Raw genomic sequence first — 26,041 nt, forward strand, 5'->3', positions numbered from 1 at the left:
ATGGAGGCTGTACCCTGAGTACACCTTGGAGAAAAGTGCGTATAGACGGCAATAGAGCCAATCGTCTTTGAAAGTAAATTGACAAAGCAGATACCTGCACCTTTAGTGTAGATAAACGCAATCCTCCATCTAAGCCTGTTTGTAGAAACAACAAAAGGCGGCATAACTTGAAAGCTGATGTCGGAAATTTCCGAGCTTCACACCAACCTATATAGGCACGCCATATTCTGTAATAATGAGCTGCCGTAACCGGCTTTCTAGCTCGTAACATGGTTGGTATAACTGAATCTGGAATGCCCTCTCTTCTTAAGAGGGCGGTCTCAACAGCCACCCCGTCAAACGCAGCCGCGCTAAATCGGGGTAAAGAAACGGACCCTGTTGTAACAGGTCTGGACGTATCGGGAGCGGCCACGGATCGTCTGCGAGTAATCCTCGAAGATCCGAGAACCAAGCTCTCCGAGGCCAATGAGGCGCCACTAGTATGACTGTGAGCGACTCTCTTTTGATCCGTTTTAGCACCAGAGGGAGCAGCGGAAACGGTGGAAACAGATACACAAGACTGTACGGCTACGCGACAGTGAGAGCATCCACCGCGACTGCCTTTGGATCTCTTGTTCTGGACACATACTGGGGCGTTTGATGATTGTGTCGAGATGCCATCAGGTCCACCTGAGGATAACCCCATCGCTGAACCAACATGTGAAACACTTCTGGATTTAATGACCATTCGCCTGGGTGAAAATCCCGACGACTGAGATAATCCGCTTCCCAGTTGTCCACTCCCGGAATGAACACGGCCGACAATATCACCTGGTGGCATTCCGCCCAATTGAGGATTCGAGCTACTTCCCGCATTGCCATGCGGCTTCTCGTTCCTCCTTGTTTGTTGATGTATGCGACCGCCGTCGCATTGTCTGACTGCACTTGGACAGGCTGAGAGCGAATCATGTGCACTGCTTGTCGTAGCGCATTGTAAATTGCGCGGAGTTCTAGAACATTTATAGACAGCAATTTCTCGTGATCCGCCCAGAGACCCTGGAGCTGACAATTTTGAATTACCGCTCCCCAACCTCTGAGACTGGCGTCCGTAGTTAGAATTATCCAATTGCAAACTCCGAACCGTCTTCCTGCGGTTAAATTGTGTTCCTTGAGCCACCATAGCAGAGAAACTCTTGCTATTGGTGACAACCTCACTCTGTGGTGAATCTGCAGATGCGAGCCCGACCACTGGGCAAGCACGTTCAGCTGAAATGGACGAGAGTGAAATCTTCCGAACTGAAGCGCCTCGAAAGCTGCCACCATTGTGCCTAACAGGCGAATGCACAAGTGTACCGACACTGTGCGTGGTTTGAGTACTAATTGTACTAGATGGCGTAGCATTTGTACTTTTTGTTGTGGTAGGTAAATCCTTTGATTGACCGTATCGAGAATCATACCTAGGAACTGAAGGCGTTGAGACGGAATCAGATGTGATTTCTTGAAATTTACAATCCAACCGTGGTGAACCAGTACATTGTAAGTTAGCAGCGCATGTTGGGTAAGTATCTGTGGAGACGGAGCTTTGATGAGCAGATCGTCTAAATAAGGAACTATTGTCACTCCCAGGGATCTGAGGTGAGCTATCATCACAGACATTACTTTGGTGAATACCCGAGGCGCTGATGACAGGCCAAACGGCAGAGCCTGAAACTGGTAATGGTTCTGGCGTATTGCAAATCGTAAGAATTTCTGATGAGGCTGCCAAATTGGAATGTGTAAGTACGCATCCTTGAGGTCTAGCGCAATCATAAATTCCTTGGTCTCTAACCCCGCAATCACCGACCGTAGAGACTCCATTTTGAATCTGTAGTAAGTTACGTACTGATTGAGGCCCTTTAAGTTCAATATTGGTCTGACTGAGCCATCCGGCTTCGGGACCACAAATAGACTTGAATAATAACCCTGACCCTGTTGGTGTACAGGGACCGGAATCAACACTGCCGAATCCAGTAAGGACTGAATGGCAATTTGCAAAACTGTCCTCTTGTCGTCCGACTGAGGCAAGCCTGTCTTGAAAAACCGCAGAGGCGGCAGACAGTCGAACTCTATTTTGTAACCTTTTAACACTAAATTGCGAATCCAGCCCTCCGCGGATGTGTGGAACCACGCCCCATGGAACGTCTGAAGGCGTGCTCCCACAGTTGGAGAACCGAGATGGGCTGGTAGGCCGTCATGCCACTGGCTTGTCGGTAACCTTAGCGTCTTGGCGAGTTGTGTTGGTTTGATGGAAACCACGTCCTCGACCACGTCTAGCAGGCGTGGCTGATCCTCTGCCACGTCCTCGAAAGGGCTGAGATCTAAAGGATTTGAACGAAGGTCCAGCGTACCTTCTTCTTGGCGCAGGTGGAGGCACTGGTAAGAACACAGACTTACCTCCCGTAGCCTCCTTAATCCATGCGTCCAATTCTGGACCAAACAACTTCTTGCCATCGTAAGGCAACGCCTCTATACTTCGTTTGACCTCTGCCTCCGCTTGATAAGTACGCAGGTAGAGTGCTCTTCGTGCCGTAACTAGCGAAGATGAAATACGAGAAGTGAGCTGACAGACGTCAGTAGACGCTGTACAGAGATACTCTACAGCCTCAATCATTTGATTTACCTGAATTATCAGGTTTTCGTCATGTAAAGCAGATTTGAGTTCTGTAAGCCATATTATGAGCGCCTTAGTGACCCAAATGCCAACCAATCCAGGTCTTAGCATCACACCTGCTGCTACATACATGGATTTTAGCATAGTTTCTATCTTACGATCTGAAGGATCTTTAAGCGTAGTAGCTGATGGCACTGGTATGGTTAATTTCTTGGTAAGCTTTGACACTGAAGAATCAACTATTGGTGGATTCTCCCATGTACACGTTACCGAGTCTGGAAACGGATAACTAGACTTAAATCTGCGAGGTATAGAAAACCGTTTATCTGGATTCTGTCTTGTTTCTACTAACATCTGATTTAGAGAATCCGACACAGGAAAACTTACTGGCGTCTTCCGTCGTTTAGTAAATACGACCTGATCATTGGTGAGAGGCTGCTCAGCTTCAGGAAACCTTAGCGACTGCCGTACCGCTCTGATGAGATCATCAATGCCGGAACTGTTAACATCCTCGCCATCTGACTCCACTTCGCCCTCCTCCCCCTCATCGTGTTCCGTGAGGTCTGGGATGGAATCGTCAGAATGCAACATAGCAGACACTGGAAAATCATAAGACATATGAAAATTATCCCGTTTGCCCAAAATGGATTTGGACCGTACGCAAGGCTGAGACGCCTCCGGTAGTTCTGGCGGTCTCACCCTAGACTCAGATCTTAACGTTTCTCGCTCCAGACGAGCAGCGGTCATTTCTGTCTGAAATTTCTCCAGTACATTTACTAACATACCCCACGGAGGGTCCGGTGAGGAAATTGGTTGCAAAACCGGAGCAGAAATGGTATTCTGAACGGAATCCACAAAACATACGTTACATGTGGTAGATGCATCCGGTAACACACTGCCACATACTTTGCAAATATGCTTTTTAGTTTTTGCTGGTGCCTTACTCATGGCGACAGACAATACAATACACAAAAAACAGACACCTGCACGACTCAGTAAAATAGCAATAAGGTGGCTCTGTATATATATCTGGCCCAGTGCAATACACGTGGCCAGTACTAAGAAATTTGATCCCAAATTCCCACTAACACCCCTGCGCCTTCCGGTGGTGTAGAGATGTAAGGCAGGAACGTTCTGGAATCACAGCAGGAAAACACAGGAAGCATGTTAAAAATGTCTGCCCTGCTAACTTATACATATAATCACCGTGCTGGTACAACTTTCACTGATTATACTGTAACAATCTCCTCTGCTGCTGCAGTATTTCTCTGCGACATTATTATTGTCCCCCCTGTAATGGCTGCCTGCTCTTTTAGCTTATTACAGCGGCAGCGCAGCGTGTGGGCCCCCAGCGGGTATCGTAGAGCGCTATGTGCCTCGTGTGTCCCAGCGGTGGCCTCGTGTATAATAGCGGCGTCAGCTAATCAAGGTAGCGCTGCGGCGGGCGGCGGCCTGTAAGAATCGATCAGCGGTGCCTGCACGGAGGTCTGTGGCCGAACGTGCGGGCGCCTGAGCGGGGAGAGCCGCGGTGCCCGCACGGAGGTCTGTGGCCGACCGTGCGGGCGCCTGAACGGGGAGAGCCGCGGTGCCTGCACGGAGGTCTGTGGCCGACCGTGCGGGCGCCTGAGCGGGGAGAACCGCGGTCGAACGTGCGGGCGCCTGAGCGGGGAGAGCCGCGGTACCTCCCCACACGTCGGGGCGGCAGCGGGAGCTGACCGCCCCGTTTCACATACCTTACTCCCGCAGACGTGCGGAGGCTCCGACGGGGCTTTTCAGTAAGCGCCGGCTAGCCAGTGCAGGAGGATGTGAGGGCTGTGAGGGAGCTCTTTCAGAGAGGCCCGACACGCCCGTGCTGCTATCAGCAGCTGCACGATCCCTGACCCTGCCTTTTGGAAGGGGGAAAGGGATGTGTACAAATAGTAGAAAAAATAAAAATAAAAATAAAAGTTTCTTCAACAAAACCGTGACTTCAGGTATTAAGCTGCTACCACGTTCAGCACAGAAAAAACACTGAGTAAGTGCTCAGGGATATGGAGGGGTGGAGTGTTACTAATTTGAATATTCAGTGCTGTTTCCTGCGGAAGCCCGTCCATATCCCAAGAGTACTCCAGTGACCCCTAGTGGATGATAAAGAAAGTTTGAAACTAGAGTCTACCGGTGTGACATTTTTAAGTTATCATCGTAATAAGTCAACAAAATTGCTGTGCCCAGAAGAGTTTATTTTGGTGTAATAAAAATCTCGTTTGTTTCCTGATATATTCAGGACTGGCTTGACTAACACCGAGGAAATTATAAAGTATGAGATACATACCGTTATGATTTGAACCATACATTCTAGTGGCTGCTTAGACAGTGTTATTGTGAAACAGACTTAGGCGCCTCACGTTCATTTACGTGCAGCGGACATATGTAATCTCAAATCAGCCATCACACCCAACATCGCTTAAGGAGAATCAGGCAGAGGTCCTTATGTGGACCAGTATGTACAAAATACACTGCAACTGGATGTGGTCCCAGTTATGTCTACTGATAAAACCCTATAAACACCCCTGCCCCCTCCTGAGGCCATGTGGTGTAGGACCGACCAAATTACTGCAGGAAGAGACCGCAATAATAAAATGGCGTCCCAGCATGTTATTTTCATTCTTTAAACACACCTCTTTCATATATATATATATATATATATATATATATATATATATATCTGAACATATATACATACACATACATATCTGCAGAATAGGCTCAATAGCCTGTGTTACCCTTCGTTGTGTAACATCACTAACATATATGATACACCAGTTAATACTGTGACAGTTTAGTCTCAATATAAGGGAAAATAGCTGAACTGGGGCTTTGATAGCTATAAATCATAGTGGCAGATGGAGATGGATATAATAAGTATACACACATGGCCATAGCTGATCTCTGTGCAGTGTGCTCCTGCGCCTCATGGGGGGCGGTGACGGCTTACCTGAGGATGATCAGTGTATTGAGCCCTGCACACTAGAATTAACTCTCCCTCACCCCCTGAGCGGCAGCAGCCCTGGAAACCGTGTGGGTCGTGCGAGTCAGCGCTGAGCTGAAACATCCCCTGACTCGTGAGACGGTGAAGGGTTCCGTTTTGCGAAACTTGTCCAACAGTCAGCGCGGCGGCGGCAGCGTGAGCAGACCGGCCGCTGAGCGATCCTGGGCAGTGGAGAGGAGCGCCGGGCAGCTGGCTGTGTCGAAGCCCTTTCATCATCCCCACCCAGCGCGGCGGTAGTGGAAGCTGTGCATCTGCTGACTGCCACTGCTCCTGGTGTGGGGCGCCGGGTGTGGAGCGGAGAGGGGCGGCGTTGTTTGACCCGTACCCCATGCATACAGTCAGCCTCCCCACCCAGCGGGGCGGCAGCGGGGTGCCCGCTGCCTGCCGCGGATACACTGAAGCTGTGGGGAGCGGAGAGGGGCGCCGGGCAGTCACTGATCCCGGGGTCCCTGCTCAGATACCACGTGTGGGGAGCGGGAGGGAGCGCAGCAGCGCGCATCTATGCCTGTGGGGAATAAAGTTAAAAACCTCCCCACCTCCAGTGCGGCGGCAGCATGAGCTGACCGCCGCCATTACAGATGTGACACACAGAGCGGCAGCAGCAGGAGCTGTCCGCACGCTCAGTACCTCTCCTGGAGACCGGAGCACCGACAGGCTTCTCTCTGTAAGCGCTGTCCTGCTCCCTCAGCCAAGGCTGGAATCAGCTTATGCTGATGAAGGTCTATGGCGGGACTTCTTAAATAAGTGCCGACAAGCCTTAGCTGCCTGTAGCAGCACACACAGACCCGGACCCATGCTTCTTAGTAAGCTGGGAAGGGCTGTGGTTTAAAAAATAGAAGGTAAAAATTTAAAATAAAACAAAAATGCTGGAGCTTTCGTCCAGAATGTGCGATGCCGGTGAAGGTACAAAAAACACTGAGGCACTTGGGAGTATGGAGGGGGAAGGATGGTTACACATTTAAATATTTAAATGTGCCTATCCCGGCTGACGCCCGCCCATATCCCAAGAGTACTCCAGTGACCCCTAGTGGATGAAAAAGAAAGGTCTGTACTTCTGGGAGAGCAGCCAACTGTTTTTGGAAAAATATAGACACGGACGAAATCTGAACTTTAATAACATTGGCCGGAAAACCCTTTCTGGCTAGAATCTTCCTTTCAACAGCCATGCAGTCAAACGTAGCCGTGGTAAGTATGGATAGACGAACGGCCCTTGCTGAAGAAGATCCTCCTGACGCGGCAGAGGCCAAGGATCTGTGATTGACATGGCCAGGAGGTCTGCATACCAGGTTCTGTGAAGCCAATCCGGGGGAAACCAGAATTACCCGAACTCTTTCCCTTCTTATTCTTTTGGAGAACTCTGGGAAGTAGAGGAATTGGAGGAAACTAGTAAACCATGGCGTCATCAGAGCGTCCGCAGCAGTCGCCTGCGGATTCCTTGTCCTGGAACAATAACACAGGAGCTTCTTGTTGAGTCGAGAAGCCATCATGTTTATTTGTGGACACCGCCACCGCTGTGCTATCTGCTGGAACACCTGCGGATGAAGGCCCCAATCTCCTGGGTGCAGGGTCGTGCCTGCTGAGGAACTCTGCTTCCCAATTGTCTACTCTCGGAATGAAGATGGCCGATATGGCTTTGACATTTTGTTCCGCCCAGGAGTATCCTGGATACCTCTCTCATGGCAGCTCTGCTTTTTGTTCCCCCTTGTCAGCTTATGTACGCCACCACCGCTGCGTTGTCCGACTGTACTTGAATGGCCTGATTCTGAAGATAACAGGCATGTAGAATGGCATTGTAAATTTCCCCGAGTTCCAGAATATTTATTGGAAGGACTGTTTCTTGACTCGACCACGTTCCTTGGATCGGAGCCCCTAGAGGTCACTGCTCCTCAACCTCTGAGGCTCGCATCTGTGGTTAAGAGAATCCAATCCTAAATTCCGAAGGCTCAACCCTCTACCAGGTGAGAGATCTGCAACCACCACAGCAGGGAAATCCTGGCCTTGGGCGAGAGACGTATAATCTGATGCATCTGTAGATGTGAACCTGACCCACTTGTCCAACCGGAAGAGCCGTGCGTGGATTCTCCCGGATTGCCTCGTAGGAGGCCACCATCTTTCCCAGTAAATGTAAGCAAAGATGCACCGAGACCTTGATCGGTTTCAGGAGGGACCGAACCATCGTTTAGATTGTCCTTGCCTTGTCCACAGGAAGGAAAACCCTCTGAGACACCGTGTCCAGGATCATACCCGGGAACTGAAGTCTCTGCGTCGGTTCTAGATGGGATTTCTGCAGACTGAGAATCGATCCATGCGACATGAGCAGTCGAGTTGTGAGGCTAATGCTTTCCTTCAAATGATCTCTAGACACAGCCTTGATCAGGAAATCGTCCTGATATGGAACGATGTTCACTCCCTGCTTTTGAAGCAGTAGCATCATCTCTGCCATCACCTTTGTGAAGGTGAGAGGCCAAAAGGTAAAGCCTGGAATTGGTAGTGACGGTCCTGCAGTGCAAACTGCAGATAAGCCTGATGAGCCAGCCAAATAGGGATGTGAAGGTATGCGTCCTTGACATCCAGGGACACTAGGAACTCTCCTTCTTCCAGGCCAGAGAGCATTGCTCTCAGAGATTTCATCTTGAATTTGAACACGTGTACATACGGGTTCAGTGATTTGATGTTTAGGATCGGTCTTACCAAACCGCCCAGTTTCGGTACCACAAACAGGTTGGAGTAATAACCCCTGTTCTGTAGGCGAGACAGCACTGGAACAATGACCTGCGTTTGTAACAGTATTTGAATAGCTTCCTTTAGGGTCACCCTTGTTTCTTGTGAAACTGGTAAGCCTGATCTGAAGAATCTGTGAGGTGGAATAGTTTGGAACTCTAACCTGTAACACTGGGATATGAGGTCCCTGACCCAGGAATCCTGGCAGGAATTTTCCCAGACTTGACTGAAGTATTTCAGGCGAGCACCCACCTGCAGATCCTCCAGAGCACAAGGCCAACCGTCATGCGGAAGGCTTAGAGGAGGCTGAACCTGAACTCTGTTCCTGGGGACCAGCGGCCGCTGGTCTACGTGGTTTACCTCTGGAGGCGTTGGAGGCACCCCTGGCCTTGCCCCTATATCTAGCAACCCGAAAGGACTGCAGATTGGATCCCAAGTTCGTCTTGCTGGCGGAGCCACAGACAGTAAATAGGCAGACTTACCGGCAGTAGCTTGAGAAATCCATTTGGTCAGCCAAACAGGGCCTCACCTGTAAACAGCAAGTTCTCCACTCCCTTTTTAGAGTCAGCATCCGCTGCACACTGCCACGCCATAACCCTCAGCGTGCTGACATCACCATCACTGAAGCGCGTGCACTTATCGAGCCTATTTCCTTGATCGCCTCACCCATAAAATTTGCAGAGTCCTGTATATGTTGCAGGAGGGTGACCAAAGTCTCAAAGTTTTCTATTAAATTACCTGACCATTTGGCAATGGCTCGTGTAATCCAACCACATGCTATAGTGGGTCTATGAGCAACTCCCACTGCAGTATATAGGATTTGAGAGTAGTCTCAATTTTACGATCTGCTGAGTCCTTTAGGGAGAAAGCACCAGGTACCGGTCAGTACAGTCTAACGTGACAACCTGGACACCGAAGCATCCCCCACCGGCGGATATTCCCACACTTTCCTATCCTCAGGAGGAAAAGGAAAGTATGACAACCTCTTAGGGATTTGAAATTTCTTGTCAGGATTAACCCACGTCTCTTTCAATTCCTTTGAAACGGGAAAAGTAGCAGCAGGTTTTACAGTGAAAAACATTTCCTATGCCATGTCTGTCTCTTTATCAGGGATATTCAGGACCTCTCTAATAGAGTATATGAGAGCTTCTATTTCCTGAGACAGAGTACCATCCCCCACCTCTACATCCATCTCCCCTTCCTCCAGATCTGAATTATTATCAGAGTGGACTGAGACGCTGGTCTGTGGTCTGAATGCTTAATTATAAAATCAGCCATAGACTTCTTCAAATCCTGCGTCTCTTGCTTAGCAGAAGCCAGCTCAGTGGAGATGTTAGTAATCATACCTTTAATGGAGTCTAGCCATGCTGGCTCCTGCAGACTGCTTCCCTGAGAAGGGACACTACATTGTGTACATATCAATGATCCTTCCGGTGAAGGGGAAAACTTAGTGTTACATGACTGACACAAACTTTTTGCTAGACACTCTGCCACCCCGCCTCTCCCCGGAGTCCGGACTGCACAGGAGAGGCGTGTGCTGCGCTGTCCTCCCCTTCCGTCCCTACAGGAGGAGCAACACCGGCGCCAGCAGCAGTGAGCACTGTATCTGGCACTGCTGGGGGGCATTATTAGTGTATCTGGCACTGCTGGGGGGTATTATTAGTGTATCTGTTACTACGTGGGGGGAGCAATACTTGTAGTTGTGAGGCCACACCCACTTTGTGAGGCCACACCCACTTTCGAAGGACACACGCGGCATTGGGGGTAGCTCTTTCTGAGGTTTTACTTTCCGAAAGTAGCTCACACCCCAATTAAGGTTGGAGACCACTGACTTAGTACATATATGTAGCTCCAACATACAATAACCCCCTTGGTACCGCTGAGGTGCTGTAGAGAGTCTTGGGTGAGCAGCGCTTCCCTGCAGCCAGCGTCTGAATGCAGTGAGAAATGGCGCCTCTGGTTCCGCTCTGACCTGAAACCCCGCCCCTTCATTGGCACGCAGTCTTCTTACTTTTTTTTTATACTGGCATGTCTCTGTTACATATGAAAACGGCGTTAGAACCCCCTTATCAACACTAGCGCCAGTGTGGGTATTGACCGAAGACACAGCCGCCCTGTTGTGGAGCCGTGCGACTCTTCACCCTAATGCCGCCAATAGAGCCGGCAACCCGCTACCTGGGACGCCAGCCCTGTACTCACCACTCTTCAGCTATGTTAGGGGTAGCGGCATGCTGCGGGAACGTACACTCACCTTCAGCGGCTTGCGAATAGTTCCCCCAGGAGCTATGTCCTGTCAGCGGGTATCGGGACCATTAACCCTACAAGAGGTTAGTACTATCCCCCCACCCCCTAAGTCCCATGAAAATAACATTAAAATAAATGCAGAAAACTCTCTGGAGCTCCAGAGCATGTAACCGGCTACTTCGGCACATTTTCTGAACCGAGTCTGTTTAAGGGGCATAGGGGGGAGGAGCCAGCACACACTCTAAGGCAGGGGTGGGGAACCTCCGGCCCGCGGGCCGAAGCCGTTTGGTCCGGCCCACCAGCTTGTGTCAGTGAGACACGCTGCCGCTCAGTCCGGCGGCAGCGTGTCTCAGCTGTCAGAACAGGGAGGAGAGCGCGGTTGTCGGGTGGGAGCGGCGGCGTGTAGTACTTCAAACCAGCCGCCGGTCCGTGAGCCAATCAGAGCTCGCGGACCGGCAGCCAATCAGGAGCCGCGGCTGCCGGTCCGCGAGCTCTGATTGGCTCTCGAACCGGCGGCTGGTTTGAAGTACTACACGCCGCCGCTCCCACCCGACAGCCGCACTCTCCTCCGTGTCCCACGGTAAGTAGCACGGAGGGGAGAGGGGAGGGGGGAGGGCATCTGTATACCTGGCACTGTGAGGGGCATTTGTATACCTGGCACTGTGGGGGCAATTGTGGATCTGGCACCGCACTATTGGGGGCATATGTGTATCACGTCCCATTTTAACTGGCCACACCCATTTTTTTGGCGCGCGTGTGCCTCCGGCGCGCACACACAGTACCTCTAAGGGGCAGGGTAATTTTTTAAGTTGAGAATTTTTGTATGGCCCCCGAAGGATTTTATAAATATCCAAATGGCCCTCGGTAGAAAAAAAGGTTCCCCACCCCTGCTCTAAGGGCTGTATCACACGCGCCAGTTTCTCCCGGATGGCAAAAATAAGAATTTACTTACCGATAATTCTATTTCTCGTAGTCCGTAGTGGATGCTGGGGACTCCGTCAGGACCATGGGGATTAGCGGCTCCGCAGGAGACAGGGCACAAAAGTAAAAGCTTTAGGATCAGGTGGTGTGCACTGGCTCCTCCCCCTATGACCCTCCTCCAAGCCTCAGTTAGGATACTGTGCCCGGACGAGCGTACACAACAAGGAAGGATTTTGAATCCCGGGTAAGACTCATACCAGCCACACCAATCACACTGTACAACCTGTGATCTGAACCCAGTTAACAGTATGATAACAGCGGAGCCTCTGAAAAGATGGCTCACAACAATAATAACCCGATTTTTGTAACAATAACTATGTACAAGTATTGCAGACAATCCGCACTTGGGATGGGCGCCCAGCATCCACTACGGACTACGAGAAATAGAATTATCGGTAAGTAAATTCTTATTTTCTCTGACGTCCTAAGTGGATGCAGGGGACTCCGTCAGGACCATGGGGATTATACCAAAGCTCCCAAACGGGCGGGAGAGTGCGGATGACTCTGCAGCACCGAATGAGAGAACTCCAGGTCCTCCTCAGTCAGGGTGTGCCCCTGACCAAGTATCAGCTCGGCAAAGTTGTAAAGCCGAGACCCCTCGGGCAGCCGCCCAAGATGAGCCCACCTTCCTTGTGGAATGGGCATTTACATATTTTGGCTGTGGCAGGCCTGCCACAGAATGTGCAAGCTGAATTGTACTACACATCCAACTAGCAATCGTCTGCTTAGAAGCAAGAGCACCCAGTTTGTTGGGTGCATACAGGATAACAGCAAGTCAGTTTTCCTGACTCCAGCCGTCATGGAAACTATATTTTCAGGGCCCTGACAACATCTAGCAACTTGGAGTCCTCCAAGTCCCTAGTAGCCGCAGGTACCACAATAAGCTGGTTCGGGTGAAACACTGGCACCACCTTAGGGAGAAACTGGGGATGAGTCCGCAGCTCTGCCCTGTCCGAATGGACAATCAGATATGGGCTTTTTTGAGACAAACGCCGCCAATTCTGACACTCGCCTGGCCGAGGCCAGGGCCAACAGCATGGTCACTTTCCCTGTGAGATATTTCAAATCCACAGATTTGAGCGGTTTAAACCAATGTGATTTGAGGAATCCCAGAACTACGTTGAGATCCCACAGTGCCACTGGAGGCACAAAAGGGGGTTGTATATGCAGTACTCCCTTGACAAACTTCTGGACTTCAGGAACTGAAGCCAATTCTTTCTGGAAGAAAATCGACAGGGCCGAAATTTGAACCTTAATGGACCCCAATTTGAGGCCCATAGACACTCCTGTTTGCAGGAAATGCAGGAAACGACCGAGTTGAAATTTCTTCATGGGGACTTCCTGGCCTCACACCACGCAACATATTTTTGCCACATGTGGTGATAATGTTGTGCGGTCACCTCCTTCCTGGCTTTGACCAGGGTAGGAATGACCTCTTCCGGAATGCCTTTTTCCCTTAGGATCCGGCGGTCAACCGCCATGCCGTCAAACGCAGCCGCGGTAAGTCTTGGAACAGACATGGTACTTGCTGAAGCAAGTCCCTTCTTAGCGGCAGAGGCCATGAGTCCTCTGTGAGCATCTCTTGAAGTTCCGGGTACCAAGTCCTTCTTGGCCAATCCGGAGCCACGAGTATAGTTCTTACTCCTCTACGTCTTATAATTCTCAATACCTTGGGTATGAGAAGCAGAGGAGGGAAGACATACACCGACTGGTACACCCACGGTGTTACCAGAACGTCCACAGCTATTGCCTGAGGGTCTTTTGACCTGGCGCAATACTTGTCCAGTTTTTTGTTCAGGCGGGACGCCATCATGTCCACCTTTGGTCTTTTTCAACGGTTCACAATCATGTGGAAGACTTCCCGATGAAGTCCCCACTCTACCGGGTGGAGGTTGTGCCTGCTGAGGAAGTCTGCTTCCCAGTTGTCCACTCCCGGAATGAACACTGCTGACAGTGCTATCACATGATTTTCCGCCCAGCGAAAAATCCTTGCAGTTTCTGCCATTGCCCTCCTGCTTCTTGTGCCGCCCTGTCTGTTTACGTGGGCGACTGCCGTGATGTTGTCCCACTGGATCAATACCGGCTGACCTTGAAGCAGAGGTCTTGCTAAGCTTAGAGCATTGTAAATTGCCCTTAGCTCCAGTATATTTATGTGGAGAAAAATCTCCAGACTTGATCACACTCCCTGGAAATTTTTTTCCCTGTGTGACTGCTCCCCAGCCTCTCAGGCTGGCCTCCGTGGTCACCAGCATCCAATCCTGAATGCCGAATCTGCGGCCCTCTAGAAGATGAGCACTCTGTAACCACCACAGGAGAGACACCCTTGTCCTTGGAGATGGGGTTATCCGCTGATGCATCTGAAAATGCGATCCGGACCATTTGTCCAGCAGATCCCACTGAAAAGTTCTTGCGTGGAATCTGCCGAATGGAATCGCTTCGTAATAAGCCACCATTTTTCCCAGGACTCTTGTGCAATGATGCACTGACACTTTTCCTGGTTTTAGGAGGTTCCTGACTAGCTCGGATAACTCCCTGGCTTTCTCCTCCGGGAGAAACACCTTTTTCTGGACTGTGTCCAGAACCATCCCTAGGAACAGCAGACGTGTCGTCGGAAACGACTGCGATTTTGGATATTTAGAATCCACCCGTGCTGTCGTAGAACTACTTGAGATAGTGCTACTCCGACTTCCAACTGTTCTCTGGACCTTGCCCTTATCAGGAGATCGTCCAAGTAAGGGATAATTAAGACGCCTTTTCTTTGAAGAAGAATCATCATTTCGGCCATTACTTTGGTAAAGACCCGGGGTGCCGTGGACAATCCAAACGGCAGCGTCTGAAACTGATAGTGACAGTTCCGTACCACGAACCTGAGGTACCCTTGGTGAGAAGGGCAATTTGGGACATGGAGGTAAGCATCCTTGATGTCCAGGGACACCATATAGTCCCCTTCTTCCTGGTTCGCTATCACTGCTCTGAGTGACTCCATCTTGATTTGAACCTTTGTATGTAAGTGTTCAAAGATTTCCCATTTAGAATAGGTCTCACCGAGCCGTCTGGCTTCAGTACCACAATATAGTGTGGAATAATACCCCTTTCCTTGTTGTAGGAGGGGTACTTTGATTATCACCTGCTGGGAATACAGCTTGTGAATTGTTTCCAATACTGCCTCCCTGTCGGAGGAAGACGTTGGTAAAGCAGACATCAGGAGCCTGCGAGGGGGAGACGTCTCGAATCTCCAGTCTGTACCCCTGGGATACTACTTGTAGGATCCAGGGGTCCACTTGCGAGTGAGCCCACTACGCGCTGAAACTCTTGAGACGACCCCCCACCGCACTTGAGTCCGCTTGTACGGCCCCAGCGTCATGCTGAGGACTTGGCAGAAGCTGTGGAGGGCTTCTGTTCTTGGGAATGGGCTGCCTGCTGCAGTCTTCTTCCCTTTCCTCTATCCCTGGGCAGATATGACTGGCCTTTTGCCCGCTTGCCCTTATGGGGACGAAAGGACTGAGGCTGAAAAGACGGTGTCTTTTTCTGCTGAGATGTGATTTGGGGTAAAAAAGGTGGATTTTCCAGCTGTTGCCGAGGCCACCAGGTCCGATGGACCGACCCCAAATAACTCCTCCCCTTTATACGGCAATACTTCCATGTGCCGTTTGGAATCTGCATCACCTGACCACTGTCGTGTCCATAAACATCTTCTGGCAGATATGGACATCGCACTTACTCTTGATGCCAGAGTGCAAATATCCCTCTGTGCATCTCGCATATATAGAAATGCATCCTTTAAATGCTCTATAGTCAATAAAATACTGTCCCTGTCAAGGGTATCAATATTTTCAGTCAGGGAATCCGACCAAGCCACCCCAGCGCTGCACATCCAGGCTGAGGCGATCGCTGGTCGCAGTATAACACCAGTATGTGTGTATATACCTTTTTAGGATATTTTCCAGCCTCTCAGCTGGCTCCTTGAGGGCGGCCCTATCTGGAGACGGTACCGCCACTTGTTTTGATAAGCGTGTGAGCGCCTTATCCACCCTAAAGGGTGTTTCCCAACGCGCCCTAACTTCTGGCGGGAAAGGGTATACCTCCAATAATTTTCTATCGGGGGAAACCCACGCATCATCACACACTTCATTTAATTTATCTGATTCAGGAAAAACTACAGGTAGTTTTTTCACACCCCACATAATACCCTTCTTGTGGTACTTGTAGTATCAGAAATATGTAACACCTCCTTCATTGCCCTTAACATGTAACGTGTGGCCCTAAAGGAAAATACGTTTGTTTCTTCACCGTCGACACTGGAGTCAGTGTCCGTGTCTGTGTCGACCGACTGAGGTAAATGAGCGTTTTACAGCCCCTGACGGTGTTTGAGACACCTGGACAGGTACTAATTTGTTTGCCGGCCGTCTCATGTCGTCAACCGACCTTGCAGCGTGTTGCATTATCACGTAATTCCTTAAATAAGCCATCCATTCCGGTGTCGACTCCCTAGAGAGTGACATCACCATTTCAGGCAATTGCTCCGCCTCCTCACCAACATCGTCCTCATACATGTCGACACACACGTACCGACACAGCACACACACAGGGAATGCTCTGATAGAGGACAGGACCCCACTAGCCCTTTGGGGAGACAGAGGGAGAGTTTGCCAGCACACACCAAAAACGCTATAAATATACAGGGACAACCTTTATATAAGTGTTTTTCCCTTATAGCATTTTAATATATATATACATATCGCCAAATAAGTGCCCCCCCTCTCTGATTTAACCCTGTTTCTGTAGTGCAGTGCAGGGGAGAGCCTGGGAGCCTTCCCACCAGCATTTCTGTGAGGGAAAATGGCGCTGTGTGCTGAGGAGAATAGGCCCCGCCCCCTTTTCGGCGGGCTTCTTCTCCCGTTTTTCTGAGACCTGGCAGGGGTTAAATACATCCATATAGCCCCCAGGGGCTATATGTGATGTATTTTTAGCCAGAATAAGGTACTATCATTGCTGCCCAGGGCGCCCCCCCCCAGCGCCCTGCACCCTCAGTGACCGCTGCTATGAAGTGTGCTGACAACAATGGCGCACAGCTGCAGTGCTGTGCGCTACCTTATGAAGACTGAAGAGTCTTCTGCCGCCGTTTCTGGACCTTCACTTTTCGGCATCTGCAAGGGAGGTCGGCGGCGCGGCTCCGGGACGAACCCCAGGGTGAGACCTGTGTTCCGACTCCCTCTGGAGCTAATGGTGTCCAGTAGCCTAAGAAGCCAATCCATCCTGCACGCAGGTGAGTTCACTTCTCTCCCCTAAGTCCCTCGTAGCAGTGAGCCTGTTGCCAGCAGGACTCACTGAAAATAAAAAACCTAAAAAACTTTTACTCTAAGCAGCTCTTTAGGAGAGCCACCTAGATTGCACCCTTCTCGGCCGGGCACAAAAATCTAACTGAGGCTTGGAGGAGGGTCATAGGGGGAGGAGCCAGTGCACACCACCTGATCCTAAAGCTTTTACTTTTGTGCCCTGTCTCCTGCGGAGCCGCTAATCCCCATGGTCCTGACGGAGTCCCCAGCATCCACTTAGGACGTCAGAGAAATGCCGGACAAACTTCGTACGGCTTTTTTCCATCCGGCAGAGTCTTTCACACACAATGGCTTTGAGCCGTGTGTGATGCTGTGTGCATGCGCAGCATTAGACACGGCCGGGAAAAAGCCGGATGGCTTTTTACCGTGCCGGTATTGTAGTTATCAGTGTGAGGGGTAGGGGCCTTTCACACTGCACGGCCACGGCACGGCTGCCGGGTTGCAGCCGGAAAGATCCACTGGAAGTTCCGGCTGCCGGGCCGTCTTTGTGGGCAGTGGACCGTGTGTGTGAAGAGGAGCTTTCACACACATTGTTTTTTTTTCCAGCCGGTAAAAGCCGGCGCGTGTGTTTCAGCCCTATAGATTTAAACTGCCAAGCCTCCAATAGGACCCATCTATACCCCATGGTACTAAGACTATCCCAGTATCTCCTAGGACGTTCGAGAAAGACACATTAACATCTGGATGCAGCACTAGCTGGTGCTGGGGAATCTGTATACTACCCTAACAGAAACCTGCACCTCAGCCCACAGAGAGAACCGAGCCAGGCCTTATTCCAAGGGTCCTTTTTAGTAGAGGCAGAAATCCACTAGTACATCAATAAGACATGCTCAAGGGTCGTGGGCTCTTTATAGTTTACCCACAAGATAGGGAGAAGACAGACAAGCAATGCAAGTTGCCCTCTTCTGTAGTTCTACCTATAATCATACATATTTGGCAAAAGCTAATAAAACTATCCGCAAAGAGCAGTAATATCAGCAGCATTATCATCTCAGTGACACCTTACCGTCCTCTGGGCTGGAAAATATTCCCAGGGCATGAGACTCATCCACCCACTTCAGCTGGAAGCCTTTATCTCTGAGGGGAACAAAATAAAACTGGTCAATCCGTTTACTCCTCTCTCAGCTACATTTAAAGACACTGGTTATATGAAAAGACAATGCAGTTCAGTATTATTCCTATACACCATCTTCTAGGACATCAGCCTGTAACAACGACCACAGACTGTTGTCCTACAGCTATTCCAGTACTATGTATACATTCCATGTTCATGTTATTAGTGGTCACCTATTAGCTACAACGCTTAGCATGCTCCAGCAGTCACTCCCTTAGTAACCCTTATTACCTGTACTCTGTAAACGGCTCGATCAGATCTTCAGTGCGCAGCTCAGCAGAGAAGCCATACACCTCAATAATGTGCCCAAATCTCCCCCGATCCACCTGCGTTTCTGTAAACTCTGAGAAGTCTCCCAGCAGAGGCTGGATGTGGATGTCCTTCTCACAGACGTGGGCGCCGATCTGACGGGAAGCAGACACATGGGTTTTATATGTAAAAAGCAGTGAGAACTTGCACAGTATGCAGAGCAGAACAGCGCACAGCAAAGACTTAGAACTCCTGCACTGGTGTCATATTGTACATATTCCCTCCCCTTTAGAATGTAAGCTCTCACGAGCAGGGCCCTCTTCCCTCATGTGTTTATCCTTTTCTTACTTTAATAATCTTCAACTGCCCCAAATCCCGCGGTTTTCTGCCACCTGATACTCAGTGTCATCTGCTGGTGTAGTTATATTTACCCTGTACTTGTCCTATATTGTCTTCAACTGTAAGTCACTGTCTTCCTGTATGTACGCTGTAATTGGGTGCTGCGGATTCCTTGTGGCGCCATATAAAGGACAATAATAATAATAATAATAATAATAATAATACTGGATTTTGCATGAAATTATAGAACCATATCCTCCTGAATTTCCCTCATCTTACCACAAGGTGGCACTATTAAGCTTAGAGTGTCATCCATATAGTTCTATATCAAGTTACAGAACACCACATTGCTCGACAGCATTAAAAGGACTACTAAATATAAATGCAAGTTTAGGTTTTTTATTTAATGAGTTCCTCATATTAAAAAGAGCCTGGGATAGCAATAATAACCCTACATGCGCCAGTCAGCCATATCAATCCACCTTAATACTAGTGATGAGCGGATTCGGTTTTACTCGGTTTTACTCGGTTCTCAAAACCGAATCTTATTGGCTATCCAAAACACGTGACATCAGTGAGCCAATAAGATTCGGTTTTGAGAACCGAGTAAAACCGAATCCGCTCATCACTACTTAATACACCAGGATTTTAAACAGCTAGAAAGGCACATTCAAACCCAGAGATCTGCAACCCAGTGGTATAATACTCTGCAGGGCAGACGTACAAAGCTTTGGAGAGAGATAAAGTGGAAAGAGATAAAGTACCAGCCAATCCGCTCCTATCTCTCATTTTTTAAACACAGCCTGTAACGGGATGCGGTTATGTGACCGGCGGTCACAATACCGACGCCGGGATCCCGAACACTGACTAGCCACGACACCCATAGTGTGGGAATAGAACCAGTGGCTAGCACAGTGAACCACCAAACCCGCTGCGTGTCATGGGGACTTCCTCTGTCATCTATTGGGGGTCATCCCATATTACCTCTACCTCATCATTTCTGCTCTCTGCCCTTTCCAGCATATCCAAAGCCAATATATTATACAACGTCTGGCAACTGCCCTTTACATCTCCTTCTCCTTACATACCCCTTCACCGCTATATCCTGTGTGCATGCAGCCCATCGTCAGGTAACTGCTCAATGCGAGTAACATTGCTCTCACCTCAGACATGATTTGCTCCAGTATCTTCTGGTGGTCAGCAGCACTGTGCTCTGGCTCCACCACTGCTGCTCCCTGGTGATGGATGCTTGTTAAGGGCACTTCTGTCATGGTATGCTCTCCTTTCTCTGGCTTTATGTGAGACTCTGACATCTCTGCAGTGCCGTGCTCTGTTAATGTCTCTCTGGTCTCTAGTGGTGGGTTCTCCTCCTTATTGGTCTTATCTTCTTCACCCACTTCTAAAAGCACCTGTATTTTCTCTTCATCCCTTGCCATATTTAGTCCCTTACTCATAATGTCATAGAAATCTGAAGCTGTTCCCTTCTCTAGATCTAGTTTTCCATGCTGTACTGACTCTGCTGTGTCCTCCCTCTTTTCATCCTTGTTCATGGGCTCCTCCATCAAAGGTAAACAAGTCTCCTCTTCCTTACATTCCACTAGGTCCCCTCCCTGCAAGAGCCCTTTGGTACGATGATCAACCACATTAAGAATTGTATTTATTTGATATTCACAAGACTCTCCATGTTCTGTTCCTGTTTCATCCAGAACTTCTCCCATCTGTCTCTCACTCTGTAAAACAGTTTTTGCCTTCTCCAGTTTTTCAGATATCTTTACTGGTTCCACCTGGTGCCCTGAGCTGCCGTCTGGTACTTCCTGGCCCATGTCTTTGTCCTCTGGCATTTTGTCTCCCACTTCCCTGTCCTCTGGCACTGCCCTGTCCTCAGACACATCCTGGATTACTGCCCTGTCCTCAGACACATCCTGGCCCGCTGCCCTGTCCTCAGACACATCCTGGCCCGCTGCCCTGTCCTCAGACACATCCTGGCCCGCTGCCCTGTCCTCAGACACATCCTGGCTCGCTGCCCTGTCCTCAGACACATCTTGGCCACTTCCTTTCTTATCCAATACTTCTTGGTCCTCTAATAACTTCTCAGTTTCATTATGATATTCTTCTCTGATCTCCAACACATTCAGACCCTCTTCTATCTCTACAGTTTCTGCCTGGCACTGTGATTTCTCCTGAGCACCTTCTTGAGCTTTACAATCTCTATTCTCTGGCACCTCTTGGTCCTCCACTAGCTCCATGGCCTCATCCACAGTGTCAGCTCTCTTCTTTGTCTCACACTTTCCCTCCTGCATATGTTGGCCCTTTTTTATCACAGCTGGCACTACTTGGCTCTCTGGGTACCGTACAGGCACATTCTGGCCTTCTTCCCTTCCCTGTGGCACATTCATTTCATCTGCTCCCATCTCCGCTTCATCGAATTCCCCTGCAATTTTCTGTTGCTGAAGACCCTGTGCTTTTCTTTTATCATTATCCAAATGCCCTGCACCATACTTCTTTGGTACTCTCCTCCTCTGCCACTCCCTCCCTTCCGACTCTCCAACTTCCTCCTCTCCTCTTCCCATGACATGACTTCTGTGCTCCTCCTGGCCTGTCCTCCAAGGTTTCCCTCGAGCTTCGTAAAATGCTCTGTCTGGTCTCCCATTCTTCCGCTGCTTCCAGTTTTGTCTTCCTCTGCCCGTCTCCCATTTTTTATTGTATGAGGAGCCACGTCGAAACCAGCCACGATTTTGATCATGAGCGCTGGCTCTGGACTCTCCTTCCTGTCCGGGTAACCTGCAAATTACATTTTAATTGTTAAGAGTAAGGTTTGTCTATAGATTTCAACATCATTCTTATTTAAATATAATGTGCACACTGTGAGCGCCACTAAATCAATACCTATCACTTATGTCTTGTGCGGAAGACCAAGCTTTTTTGGTCTGACTGTCTTGAGAAAGTCCCAGGGCATTGTAGGACGAAATACGTTGTCGATACACTTACGGAAGTAACTTCACTGTAACACTAGCACCGGAAGACACGCTGGTTAAAATGTCCAGCACAATCCCACAATTGCGGAGCTATTGGAAGCGCTCCAACTCACCTCCGCCATTGTGGTTTGCACGGGCAGCGCTAAATACCTGGCTCCCCACTGAACGGAATTCATCTCCGCCACTGTTGCTTGTATGAGCAGCGCAGAATACCCGGCTCCCCACTGAACGGAACTAACTTTGTATGAGCGCTAACAGCCTCACTACCGGGAAAGGAGAAATGGAGGTACAATATTAGTGGAAAGATCATTACATCCGCTCGTGGGTGATTATTACAGCAGCTTTTCGTTGCTTTCATTGAACTGTGTCTAATTACAGCTGGGACCACGGCATATAAAACTGGCCTTAAGTAAACCTGTTAACATTTTGTGGATACAGTGAAGTACTTGGTCTCAATAAGAACTTACTTTTAACAAACGTTTTATACAACTCTAAAGGATACTATGAGTATCAACCTACTATTCAGTGCTACATTGTATATTTATCTTTAGAAAATATGAAGGATCCTGCAAACTATTTGTATACTGCAAAATACTAGTGATGTGCACCGGAAATTTTTCGGGTTTTGTGTTTTGGTTTCGGACGCGTTTTGGCAAAACCTCCCTGAAAATTTTTTGTCGGATTCGGGTGTGTTTTGGATTCGGGTGTTTTTTACAAAAAACCCTCAAAAAACAGCTTAAATCATAGAATTTGGGGGTCATTTTGATCCCATAGTATTATTAACCTCAATAACCATAATTTCCACTCATTTTCAGTCTATTCTGAACACCTCACACCTCACAATATTATTTTTAGTCCTAAAATTTGCACTGAGGTCGCTGGATGGCTAAGCTAAGCGACACAAGTGGCCGATACAAACACCTGGCCAATCTAGGAGTGGCACTGCAGTGTCAGGCAGGATGGCACTTCAAAAAAATTGTCCCCAAACAGCACATGATGCAAAGAAAAAAAGGGGCGCACCAAGGTCGCTGTGTGACTAAGCTAAGCGACACAAGTGGCCGACACAAACACCTGGCCCATCTAGGAGTGGCACTGCAGTGTCAGGCAGGATGGCACTTCCAAAAAATTGTCTCCAAACAGCACGATGCAAAGAAAAATGAAAGAAAAAAAGAGGTGCAAGATGGAATTGTCCCTGGGCCCTCCCACCCACCCTTATGTTGTATAAACAGGACATGCACACTTTAACGAACCCATCATTTCAGCGACATGGTCTGCCACACGACTGTGACTGAAATGACTGGTTGGTTTGGGCCCCCACCAAAAAAGAAGCAATCAATCTCTGCTTGCACAAACTGGCACTACAGAGGCAAGATGTCCACCTCATCATCATCCTCCGATTCCTCACCCCTTTCACTGTGTACATCCCCCTCCTCACAGATTATTAATTCATCCCCACTGAAATCCACCATCTCAGGTCCCTGTGTACTTTCTGGAGGCAATTGCTGGTGAATGTCTCCACGGAGGAATTGATTATAATTCATTTTGATGAACATCATCTTCTCCACATTTTCTGGAAGTAAACTCGTACGCCGATTACTGACAAGGTGATCGGCTGCACTAAACACTCTTTCGGAGTACACACTGGAGGGAGGGCAACTTAGGTAGAATAAAGCCAGTTTGTGCAAGGGCCTCCAAATTGCCTCTTTTTCCTGCCAGTATACGTACGGACTGTCTGACGTGCCTACTTGGATGCGGTCACTCATATAATCCTCCACCATTCTTTCAATGGTGAGAGAATCATATGCAGTGACAGTAGACGACATGTCAGTAATCGTTGGCAGGTCCTTCAGTCCAGACCAGATGTCAGCACTCGCTCCAGACTGCCCTGCATCACCGCCAGCGGGTGGGCTCGGAATTCTTAGCCTTTTCCTCGCACCTCCAGTTGCGGGAGAATGTGAAGGAGGAGCTGTTGACGGGTCACGTTCCGCTTGACTTGACAATTTTCTCACCAGCAGGTCTTTGAACCTCTGCAGACTTGTGTCTGCCGAAAAGAGAGGTACAACGTAGGTTTTAAATCTAGGATCGAGCACGGTGGCCAAAATTTAGTGCTCTGATTTCAACAGATTGACCACCCGTGAATCCTGGTTTAGCGAATTAAGGGCTCCATCCACAAGTCCCACATGCCTAGCGGAATTGCTCGGTTTTAGCTCCTCCTTCAATGTCTCCAGCTTCTTCTGCAAAAGCCTGATGAGGGGAATGACCTGACTCAGGCTGGCAGTGTCTGAACTGACTTCACGTGTGGCAAGTTCAAAGGGTTGCAGAACCTTGCACAACGTTAAAATCATTCTCCACTGCGCTTGAGTCAGGTGCATTCCCCCTCCTTTGCCTATATCGTGGGCAGATGTATAGGCTTGAATGGCCTGTTGCTGCTCCTCCATCCTCTGAAGCATATAGAGGGTTGAATTCCACCTCGTTACCACCTCTTGCTTCAGATGATGGCAGGGCAGGTTCAGGAGTATTTGCTGGTGCTCCAGTCTTCGGCACGCGGTGGCTGAATGCCGAAAGTGGCCCGCAATTCTTCGGGCCACCGACAGCATCTCTTGCACGCCCCTGTCGTTTTTTTAAATAATTCTGCACCACCAAATTCAATGTATGTGCAAAACATGGGACGTGCTGGAATTTGCCCAGATGTAATGCACGCACAATATTGGTGGCGTTGTCCGATGTCACAAATCCCCAGGAGAGTCCAATTGGGGTAAGCCATTCTGCGATGATGTTCCTCAGTTTCCGTAAGAGGTTGTCAGCTGTGTGCCTCTTATGGAAAGCGGTGATACAAAGCGTAGCCTGCCTAGGAACGAGTTGGCATTTGCGAGATGCTGCTACTGGTGCCGCCGCTGCTGTTCTTGCTGCGGGAGGCAATACATCTACCCAGTAGGCTGTCACAGTCATATAGTCCTGAGTCTGCCCTGCTCCACTTGTCCACATGTCCGTGGTTAAGTGGACATTGGGTACAACTGCATTTTTTAGGACACTGGTGACTCTTTTTCTGAGGTCTGTGTACATTTTCGGTATCGCCTGCCTAGAGAAATGGAACCTAGATGGTATTTGGTACCGGGGACACAGTACCTCAATCAAGTCTCTAGTTGCCTGTGAATTAACGGTGGATACCGGAACCACGTTTCTCACCACCCAGGCTGACAAGACCTGAGTTATACGCTTTGCAGCAGGATGACTGCTGTGATATTTCATCTTCCTCGCAAAGGACTGTTGGACAGTCAATTGCTTACTGGAAGTAGTACAAGTGGTCTTCCGACTTCCCCTCTGGGATGCCGATCGACTCCCAGCAGCAACAACAGCAGCGCCAGCAGCAGTAGGCGTTACACTCAAGGATGCATCGGAGGAATCCCAGGCAGGAGAGGACTCGTCAGACTTGACAGTGACATGTCCTGCAGGACTATTGGCTTTCCTGTGTAAGGTGGAAATTGACACTGAGGGAGTTGGTGGTGTGGTTTGCAGGAGCTTGGTTACAAGAGGAAGGGATTTAGTGGTCAGTGGACTGCTTCCGCTGTCATCCAAAGTTTTTGAACTTGCCACTGACTTCTGATGAATGCGGACCAGGTGACGTATAAGGGAGGATGTTCCTAGGTGGTTAACGTCCTTTCCCCTACTTATTACAGCTTGACAAAGGCAACACACGGCTTGACACCTGTTGTCCGCATTTGTGTTGAAATAATTCCACACCGAAGAGGTGATTTTTTTTTGTATTCTGACCAGGCATGTCAATGGCCATATTTGTCCCACGGACAACAGGTGTCTCCCCGGGTGCCTGATTTAAACAAACCACCTCACCATCAGAATCCTCCTTGTCAATTTCCTCCCCAGCGCCAGCAACATCCATATCCTCATCCTGGTGTACTTCAACAGTGACATCTTCAATTTGACTATCAGGAACTGGACTGCGGGTGCTCCTTCCAGCACTTGCAGGGGGGCATGCAAATGGTGGAAGGCGCAAGCTCTTCCCGTCCAGTGTTGGGAAGGTCAGGCATCGCAACCGACACAATTGGACTCTCCTTGGGGATTTGTGATTTAGAAGAACGCACAGTTCTTTGCTGTGCTTTTGCCAGCTTAAGTCTTTTCATTTTTCTAGCGAGAGGATGAGCGCTTCCATCCTCATGTGAATCTGAACCACTAGCCATGAACATAGGCCAGGGCCTCAGCCGTTCCTTGCCACTCCGTGTCGTAAATGGCATATTGGCAAGTTTACATTTCTCATCAGACGCTTTCAATTTTGATTTTTGGGTAATTTTACTGAACTTTTGTTTTTTGGATTTTACATGCTCTCTACTATGACATTGGGCATCGGCCTTGGCAGACGTTGATGGCATTTCATCGTCTCGGCCATGACTAGTGGCAGCAGCTTCAGCA

At 49.2% G+C, this 26,041-nt stretch overlaps 1 protein-coding gene across 2 annotated transcripts in view; it reads right to left on the minus strand.

Annotated features, from left to right (window-relative positions):
- R3HCC1 (R3H domain and coiled-coil containing 1) overlaps nucleotides 1–26,041 on the minus strand; it is a 177,735-nt gene that overhangs the window by 38,411 nt on the left and 113,283 nt on the right. For both annotated transcript variants that reach the window (XM_063931878.1, XM_063931877.1), the window contains exons 4-6: nucleotides 19,805–21,422; nucleotides 18,285–18,457; nucleotides 17,946–18,016 (exon numbers count right to left, since the gene is read on the minus strand). In XM_063931878.1, the coding sequence (XP_063787948.1) occupies nucleotides 17,946–18,016; nucleotides 18,285–18,457; nucleotides 19,805–21,422 (1,862 nt within the window). The remainder of the gene's footprint in view (nucleotides 1–17,945; nucleotides 18,017–18,284; nucleotides 18,458–19,804; nucleotides 21,423–26,041) is intronic.

The sequence above is a fragment of the Pseudophryne corroboree genome, chromosome 6 (genome assembly GCF_028390025.1).
Source record: "Pseudophryne corroboree isolate aPseCor3 chromosome 6, aPseCor3.hap2, whole genome shotgun sequence".
NCBI lineage: Eukaryota > Metazoa > Chordata > Amphibia > Anura > Myobatrachidae > Pseudophryne > Pseudophryne corroboree.